This window comes from Haliotis asinina, chromosome 15 (assembly GCF_037392515.1).
Source record: "Haliotis asinina isolate JCU_RB_2024 chromosome 15, JCU_Hal_asi_v2, whole genome shotgun sequence".
NCBI classification, from domain to species: Eukaryota; Metazoa; Mollusca; class Gastropoda; order Lepetellida; family Haliotidae; genus Haliotis; species Haliotis asinina.
Window position 1 is genome coordinate 18158927 of NC_090294.1, and position 10385 is coordinate 18169311.

The 10385-nt window shown below is 38.9% G+C and overlaps 1 protein-coding gene across 1 annotated transcript in view; it reads left to right on the forward strand.

Annotated features, from left to right (window-relative positions):
• LOC137265336 (uncharacterized) overlaps positions 1 to 10120 on the forward strand; it is a 30727-nt gene extending 20607 nt beyond the window's left edge. Inside the window, exons 2-5 of the mRNA XM_067800715.1 lie at positions 150 to 305; positions 2804 to 2955; positions 6785 to 6895; positions 7701 to 10120. Coding sequence (XP_067656816.1) covers positions 150 to 305; positions 2804 to 2955; positions 6785 to 6895; positions 7701 to 7949 — 668 coding nt within the window. The 3' untranslated portion in view covers positions 7950 to 10120. The remainder of the gene's footprint in view (positions 1 to 149; positions 306 to 2803; positions 2956 to 6784; positions 6896 to 7700) is intronic.
• The last annotated feature ends 265 nt before the right edge of the window (positions 10121 to 10385 follow it).

The window sequence follows — 10385 nt, forward strand, 5'->3', positions numbered from 1 at the left end:
TATTGGTTTTGTTTTTCATTTTGTGAAACTAAATTTTATAAATATCATGCTACTGGTACTCTGAGTTAAAAATAGCCGCCTATGATATATATCAGTAACATTGAGAGGAAATGCACAGGGTTCATGTGTGTTGTTTTGTCTGATTTCAGCTAAAACTGCCTCCTTCTGTGGGTTTGAAGACCCTTACAACTGCGGCTTTACTCAGACCAACGACACCGACGTCTTCAACTGGAAGAGAGCCAAGGGGACAACACCCTCGGGCAGCACCGGGCCGTCTAAAGATCACACCTGTGATGCGAACACAGGTAGGTTGGTATACCAGGTCGTCTAATGATACATCTGTGATGCGAACACAGGTAGGTTCATGTACCAGGCTGACTGATGACACACCTGTGATGCGAACACAACAAAGGTAGCTGAACGCGCTAGATCATCAAAACTATTTACTTTTATTGCTATAACAGGTAAGCTAGATGCACATACCTAAAAAAGCACACCACTAAGACCAGCAAGGTTAGTCCAGACACAAGTGTACCAAGGCGTCTAAAACGCGAACACAGAGAGACTAATAACCCTTCTCCTTTCACAGATTTTAAGCTGAGCCGTCTTTGCCAAAATACAGGGGATGAAGATCAGCCACGTGCTAACTTGTTGTCCCGGATTGTACGTGTACATATTTACATTCCTTCACACTGACTTATAAAAATTCATGTATATCTTTGTCAGTGTGCTCAATATGACTACAGAAAATTCATGTTAAACATGTGACCACTGGACTGAAGAAGCTTTTCTGTGATTGAACTCGACAGCAGCAAAGTCGCAGCTGTGTATATTCTCACGCGAACATGAAGATTTGGTATAAACAAAACGCTGAAAGTTTTAAAATCTCTTGAAATGTAGCGAGTTCCCACCCATGTTTGAAGCTATCCTTACATATAAACAGACAACAATGGTTTATATTAGGGTGCCGCAACGTTGTGACGGCTCTGAATAATTTATCGGCTGGGTTTCTGACAACGAGAATGAATTGTCGTGGAGTCACATATGGACCCAGAAGGTTTCCATGTATACTGATAGAAAGACATGTGTACAACCATTGGTGGAATAGTTAATGAGCGAGCGAGTAAGTTGGGATTGATGACATTTTGAATGGTTATATCATCACCAGTCGGCTTTATTTGAAGGAAAGTGGACAGGAATGCGAGCATATCATAGACTGTCTTGTGAAACTCATGCGCAAATATAGGTACATGTACAGTGAAATCCATAAACATGTACATGTGCAGCGACACCCAATGCACGTGCAGGTGTAGTATCATTTCATAAACATATGAAAGTTCCAGTAAGCTCGCAGAGCAGAGAATACACAGCTGTACATTGGTGTTCAACGATTAATTTTCTTCAAACCATGTAGGTGTGAACTCCCATGTATGTAGATGCCAACTCTTCAAGTTAGTTCTGAAGTTTATTAACCACTTTATCTGGTTACGTAAAAGACATGTATTCTTAATTAGCCGAAAACGTACAACCCTTTCAGATGATACAGTGTTAAAAATCCTCAAACAGATACGCTCAACTGAAAAAAATCCATTGACCGCAATAATAGCACAGGGAATGCGTTTGAAAATAAATGGCTTCCTCTGTCAGACATTTATGAAGAATTGAAGTCGCTTGACTTTGCCTCGGTGTGATGCTTTTTATGGACGCCTTGCCTCTATATGCTAATGCTGGATAGTTCTTTACCATTATTATTATTTTTTTTTCTTTCTTGAGTTAAATCTCACTAACATTCCATGATGTCTGTCATCCGCTTCGAAAATAGTTGCCATTACCCTGTAATATTATCTAAACATTTCGACAGTGCCTTGTCAGCCTTTTTTGTAACACCTATTTGTATGTGAACACTGTCATTGGTTATTTTAACTCAGAACTAATTCGCTACTCGTTTGTATCCATTGTTGTGTCTGTAACCTGATTTGTTGGAATAAAAAAAATAGAAGAAAAATCGCATGCATGTAGGTGCCAGCTCCCAAGAACGTGGGTACTAGCTCTCAATACTAGGTTGGTGTACCCTAAAATTAGCCATATGTTCTCACGTTTTATATATCTTTGTTTACAATAGTGTTAATACTTAGCTTAAAGTTGATAGTGTTGTAATGTAATAGCATTCACAATCCCAGCATTTATGCACCCGTGAAGGTCTACCCGGGGTAGAATAGGTCTTCAGCAACCCATGCTTGCCATAAAAGGCGACTATGCTTGTGGAGACTAACGGGATCGGGTGGTCAGGCTCGCTGACTTGGCTGACACATGTCATCGGTTCCCAATTTCGCAGATGGGTTCTCACTGGATCACTGGACCGTCTGGTCCAGACTCGTATATTTACAGACCGTCGATATGTAGCTGGAATATTGCTGAGTATTAACTCACTCACTCACATACTCCAACGTTTATGAACCTCATATCACCTCCTGTATGTGATATTTGCAGGCTGATATATAGTATGAAGAGGAACATTCTTAACCACTGCGATAGTATGACGTCATTATGTTCATATTGTTACAATATGACGTCACTTCACTTGTCCGTCCTTATTTCTACACGGCAACACAGTGCTAATATCTTACCACACCGAAACAGTATGGCGTCATATAATCCTCCACATTATCACACTATCACGCCGTAACATCAATATTGTATGAAAATAACGTCACATCATCTATAAAAATACATATCTACATTGTGGCCGTATCATCAGAGAGTGTTGCATCAACGTGACATCATATCATCTGTGTTACTTCAGGTCACTTCATGTACATCGAGGCGTCCGCCAAGGCCAGGGGGAACAACGCTATCATTTTCTCCCCGCTATACCGCGGGATGGAGGAGCAGTGTGTGGGCTTCCATTACCACATGTACGGTAGACATGTTGGCACACTCAACGTCTACGCAAAGGTACGTGACGGGAAAGAAATTAAACGTCATTTTACTCGACATATCCTGAAACATCTCCTCGTCTTCATTACAGAACCCCAAATGGCAATACAAATATCAATCGTAACAATGATAATGCAATATCAATGCAATGTTGATAATAGTTCTTATTTGTTACGGAGGAATTTTTCTGTAATTTCTCTCTAACCCATTTGATTTTAGCCGGTACAAACCCGTGTAATTGATTTCAGAGAACTAAACTGATTGATTGAGTTTAAGCTTTGAACAACATTCCAGCAAAATCAGAGCGGCGGACACCATAAATGGGTTTCGTAAATTGTACGCATGTGGGGATTCGAACCCGGGTCTACGCCACCTACCTGTCAGAGAACTAAAGAATCTAATGTGCCCATATCACAGTCAGCAGAGGCCATAAAACGTCTTGATGACACCTTTAAGAGAATATTTCGCGAACATTTAGGTTGCCTTGTTCCCCATATCTGTATGTATAAAATAACAAAAACTGAATCACGGTTCTGATCGGACGGGTCTCTTGTTTATTCCAGTCACAAATTGACTTTCATTAAAGTGCACAACATTCAAGTGTTTATTCGTATATTTATGATAGTATTCATCTAAACATACTAAATTTTACTTAAGTTTATACGGATTGCTATGAAGAGTTCTGAAGTTAAAATCATCACGATGAAGGGAATGACATCTGCCGCTTTCAGCTAGGCGTCAATATGACGTATTTAAAGCTAGAGTATTTGCAGAAAGAACCCAGTCTTCCGTGATTGTCAAAACGGCGTTGTTGTCTCACTATTTTCATTTCATGTTTAAAAGGTAAATGCGCAGATTATACGGTATGGTGAAATGTATGGACACCCATAGGGAGTAATGAGTGAGTGAGTGAGTTTATTTTCAAAGCTCTAGATCAGCTGTACCCCTTTAAGTCCAAGGCGTGTCAGCTGGATGGGTAAGGACGACCCGAGATAATGGAGTGAGTGAGTGTGTGAGTTTAGTTTTACGCCGCTTTTACCAATATTCCAGCAATATCACGGCGGGGGACACCAGAAAATGGGCTTCACACATTGTACCCATGTGGGGAATCGAACGCGGGTCTTCGCCGTGACGAGCGAACGCTTTAACCACTTTGCTACCCCACTTCCCCCGAGGTAATGGAGGTGCTTACTGCTTTGGTGAATGACCACGAACTGGTATTGACAAACCTGGAAACAAAATAAAGACGGAATGGGATTCAATAGATTTCTTAAGCTCCTGGGTGACTCCATTCCGCCAAACAAATAGTAGAAAGTAAATAAATTAAGATGTTTGAATGACTGACGAAATAAATTTTAAGAATCATGAAATGGATACGGAAGCATATCGCTAAACTCAAGGTTTAAACCGAGGTGAAATAAATAAATTTAAGATGACATTTGAATATGACATTTGACATAATAGCGTCACCGTTGAACGCGTTTCTAAAGAAAACCGATATAGGTAAAAGATGTGCAGATACGTGTATTTATAACTAAACACACATGCGTAAAAGACTTGTAACTGAGCAGTGAATACGAATACAAAGTGGAAAAAGATAAAAAGGATGTACACATGCTGATGTGCAATCAGTAGAATCGATCTGAATCACTTTCTCATGATGTTATTGTCGCTCAAATACTGAAAAGAAACGTATCCAGATATACGTTTTAACGTGTTTAATAAAAATGATATTTCACGGAAGCGTGTTTAGTATTCTGTTTATTACTCGCCAACATAAATTGACAGAAACTGCCGAAAATTCCCTATAGTGTGATCACTCTCAGCTTTCCGCGAGTCAAGCAAGGGCTAGTAAAATTGTGACATCGGCATTAGCATTGTGACGTCACAACTTTGAACCATTGTGACGTCATATGTCAAGCGGTATTACACTAGTGCAATATTGCCGTAAAATATTACACTGCAGTATCCTCAACGGGCGAGTAATAATCGTTTTAATTCGCCTGATGACGGAGCAAGATTTAGTTCTGAAACATCGCATGAACAACAAAACAGTTGCTATCCAAAAACGAATGATTCATAGCCACAATATTTTTTATTTAAATAGAACGTTTCTCAAACATCTGAAATATGAGTCCTCGTTGGTAAAGATATACTTGTCCTTTTCCTGTGTACAAAGCACAACCTGTTTGGGCAGTATGACAACATGCAATTACGTACATATCAGCAGGGATAATCTACAACATTATATATCGTCTCCCAGATATTACTTACATAGCTTGTAATAAATTAATACTTTGCTAATATGTTCTAGTTAATTCAAATGTTTAGAACGGAAAATGTTCTTTTGTTATTTCTGTCCATGAAGGTAATATTTATGAGTTGATTGTTTATTGTTAGTGTGGTAGTCGTATGTTGTCGATGGTGTGTCAATATAGTCACGTTGTAGTACCTGTGACAGCTGTACCTTGCTAAATCCAGTGACGTGTCACGTTGTAGTGCCTGTGACAGCTGTTCCAAACTAAATCCAGTGACGTGTCACGTTGTAGTGCCTGTGAAAGCTGTACCTAACTAAATCCAGTGACGTATGTTGTATATAACACAACTGAAGCCACTCTGTCTCCCATAAGCATACACAGAGCTGGACACAATACACACATATAATCGCATTTGCTCTGGTCTGCACTGTCAATGTACAATTTACATATGCTAATTTTTCTCCATACGTTTTATTGAACAGACTTAACAGTGCCTGTCACGAGCAGTTAAAAGGCCGTATACACTGGTGAAGTATCGATATCCTGGCATATAAAACCCACTGGATGTCACGTATTCGTTTAAAGCAAGAGAGCTGAACACTGCATGGAATTTACAAGAGCTTGTATTTGGCCTTGATACCGCAGGGGCTGGGGGCACACACGTTGAATTGGGAATGTTAAGTTTGAGGTTTCCGTGTTGGAAATTCTTGCATGTATTGCTTTGATCATTATAATTCTTGTACTGAAAGGCCAACAGAAATTCGAATCTCTTCCCTGAACTAAAATTGTTTTTTAATATTCCAAAGGTCCAGGTGGACTTGGCAGTTTAGACATGTGTGTCTCTTTTGACAAGGGTGAATGACGTTCCTCGATATGAATTAAATACTTGTTGTCCCTTCACTGTCTAGCTTGTAACCGGATTACGAAATCGACTCGTGTGATTTACAGACACGCTGTAAATGTATGGCGCACTCTGGATGGTCTTCTGTACATGTTTCTGAGGCTAAATATTCTGCGGAAGTAGATTGATGACAGTTTCTATGATAACACCACTTCGTAAGCATGTGTATATTACACCATGGGTGCCATCTTAGCTGCTGAGCTTTGTTTCTCACTGTCATATGGGCATATGAAACGTAGAAATCCATATCACAATATAACGTGCTATCTTGATACGGATTCCTCCCCACCTCTCCACCCCCAATAAAATATTAAAAATAATAGGTAATAAAAATAAAATACATAATACCTAAAATTAACTATTACAAAATAATCAAAATTTGATACAAATAGAAGAAAGAAAGCAAAAAGGCATCCCTTTCAGAAAAAGTAAGTTCCTTTTCTCTATTCTCCCTCCCAAACAAACAAAATTCCGGAGGTCAGTGTGCTGAGTTGGTTGACACAGGTCATTGTACCCCCAAATGCGTTGAATATAGATTGTTCATGCTATTGCTCAGTAGATTGACTGGTCCAAACAATAAACGAAAAGGAAACACTCGGCCATATGCAACATTAAAAAACCCAAACTAACACACAAACAAAACCTCTGAACAAACAATACAACATGTCTTCTGATCCCACTGTTACAGGCACGAGGATTCCAAGTGACATCAGTATGGCGAGCTTTTGGTAACCAAGGTGACTGGTGGATCATAGCAAGACTCGCCATTCCCAGGCAGCTGGCCCGGGCGGGATACCAGGTACAAACTGTGCTTACCTCGTTAAAAAACAGGTGATAACGTCTTGTACAAAGATATGTATGTAATCAGCTTCAACTACTTACGAGTTCGTGGAAGGTAACACACTTGCTTCAGTGTTTTCTTTAAACAAGTAGCTCTAGGTCTATCCATATATACTGGTCAAAATAAGTTAGGGATATTGGTATTTTTATGATTGATATCTTATCAGTGCGTCAGTATATATCTATCACTATTAATGATTTCAAAATTTATATATATCCCTAACTGTTTTTGTCCAGTATATGTACATTATACCGAATGTTGAGGTACACTTTATATATATGGGGATGTATACAATAATATAGGAAGCATTATGTAGATCATCTGGGCCTATACTAAACATTGAGAGCAGTACGTCCGGTTAGTGGGCCTACACTAGCCATAGAGGGCATTGGTTATTGTGTCTGGATCTATGCTGAACTATTAAACATAGAGGACATTCGGTACAGTATATTGATTTATGCCAAACATATGTATGACTTATACTAAACATAGAGGGAATTAAGTACAGTATAGTGACTTATACTAAACATAGAGGACATTAAGTACAGTATAGTGAGTTATACTAAACATAAAGGGCATTAGGTACAGAATACCGACTTTTGCTAAACATAGAGGGCATTAAGTACAGTACACTGACTTATACTGAACATAGAGGCACCAGGTACAGTATATTGTCTTACACTGAACATAGAGGGCATTGAGTATATTACATAGGCATATACGTGTAAAAGACTGTATAAAAATCTTCCCCACTCTTTCACAGATCGCCTTCGAAGGTATCACCGAAAAGGGTTACCAAGGCGATATAGCCATTGACGACATCTCCGTCGAAGACGGTCCATGCCCAATCGACTCCAACGCTGTGCCCGTTGTCGTAAAGGTGGACACGTCACAACTGGACAAAGAATCGATGAAGTTGACGAGGCGGTCGAGGAAGGGGAGGAAGAAGAACAAGAAGAAGGGAAAGAAGAAGGGAAAGAAAAGGGTATCGAGCGAACAAAATAAGTCTTAAAAATCTGTGTTGAAAGTGGCTACGACTTTAAACATGTGGCGGTAGCGCTGTTTCATGTTGAGTTAGACCGACGGCGAACTGATGTATCGTGGAATAGACACGGCTATATTAGGACGTGTTTGTGAGCGTCATTTCCATATGAAATGTACCAACACTATGCCTTGACTGAAACCAATTACCTGGACGTGACGAATACACGGTGTGAAGGCTATACATGGATACCAATGAATGTCCACGGGTCATTGAGTGTCTGTGCTGAACGGTGTAAACAGCTGAGAAGCAGTTGGTTTCATGGAGGATTGAATTTGTTAACAGTTCTTATTGGAATGTATACTATGGTCAACTGTATTGTCAAACACCGTTGTGGTGACATTATTCAAGGTATCCGAGGTTCGATAAAACCGAAGGAATACTCAGAGAACATACTTAAACTTGGAGAAAAGAAAGTTCGACACAAAGGTATTGACTGTACATGTGTGAAGTTGACCCATTGGATATTAGATAATCAGTAGTGCAGCTTGCAGAGTCTTCGACACAAATGTTTAGGATGCTTCAAATATACCATTAAAAAAGTAGGGGATATCGGCTTTACAAGACTGATAAATGGTAAATGGTGAAACCAAGGAGGAAAAAGGTGATGAAGAGGAATTAAGGGAAAATGTGACGATTTATTCCATTCCTTTGGAAATATTTCATCCGTATGAATATATATTATTTTTTCTCATATGCACTGGCATTTGTATGATCGCAAAATGGAATTTCCCCTAGATTTTTGAATGGTTTATAATGAATTGGTTGCATTAATGCTGTACTGTGGTGGGCGTTTTTGTGTGTGTTCATGCATTTTTTTAAAGCCAGCTGCTGTGATTGAGTTAGCAGACTCATTCCGTAGTGAACGCAGGTGGTGGACTGGTACCATGGTGTCTGTCTCCGACAAGCGGAAATGATTCACCAATTGGTGTTTTCAACACATTTCACTCTCGTGGTTATCTCATTACACATGCCTCTTAGGAATTTGGTAAATTTAGGTTTCAAGTTTTGCTTGAGGAGACACAGAGAACGCTTGTGTTTTTTTTTGCGGCGTGGTGGTCAGTGATTATTGTAAGTTCAGTTATTTTAGGGTTGTGAATCCGTTTGATTTCATTTGAAACCGATGAATTGCAGGCAATCAACGCGTGGGTCTAGTGAAATTTATTTTTCACAAGTGTGACTTGCACACCTGGTTGACCTACCAGCAAGTGGCCCCTCAATTAAAAACAGCAAAAGGTGACAACAAAATAATGATCGTTTGTTAAGTATTTAATTTGGTTTATTAGATTTTGTGTTAGTAAGCAGTTCAGCGGTCTCAAATGAAATCAAGCGGAGTCTACATGTCACACACGTGTCGTCGCATATATCTCCTTATGTGAAACAGTAGGAACAAGACGAACTGGATTGAAACGTTAATTACAGTTTACTCTCAATAATACCTGATAGAAATTGTATCATAGTCTCGCAACTATATGCTCATGACATATATTTTTACGTAAGTCACTATCGTTATTATTCAAGTTATGTTCAATAAATGTAATAAACGGTCTATAAGCCTCAGAAAATCTCTTTTTTAAACTGACAGTAAGATTCATAAGAGGTCATTATGCTTTCCCCAGTTATGACGTTTTTGACAGTTGACACATGCGACATTTTACTGGTGAAAATAGCTCTGTGAATTGTCTTATAATGCCCATTTTGAACCAATAGTTTAAATATTGACAAACTTCTATACAAAAATATGGAAAATCTTTAAAGTTACCATAACCACGTCTGTACCTCAAATATTATATAAACACCAAATAGATCAAAATCAAATATTTATGGATCGTATTAGCGTCAATTATTAACCAGTTGTTTGCCCATTGACTATACACCGTCTGTCCTCCTCTGACGTGCTTACATAAACCATGACGGGCGATGAAGGCGTACATGTGTTGTATTCAAACATTTTATTTAAACAATTCAACACAAAGTAAGACTAGACTATTGGTGCTACAATATACATGTGTAAATAGTACGCTACAATGTATTCTTTGATTGTCCCTTGATGTAAATAACTATGTCAACGTAAAATATTATTAATTGCAGTTGGGTATGTTGTTGTAGCATGTTTAGTTCCAATAAAGCTGTTCGATACATTTTTTTTCTAAAATTGATTTAAGAGAGGCGGGAAAGAAATACCAGGTCAGTCCAGGAGGACATGCTTTACTGAATATATTTTGCTTTGGATCTTCAGTTCGTAATTTCTCGTTCTTTATTTCACAATTTATAATTATTTCTGCAGATCTCGGAATCTACAAACGTTTCATCCCGGAAAGACACGCGTGGATAAGTCTGACTACATGTATTCTGTTCGTTCCGAAATGCCCCGAACATGCATGACTACACTGCTTGTTCCTAAAT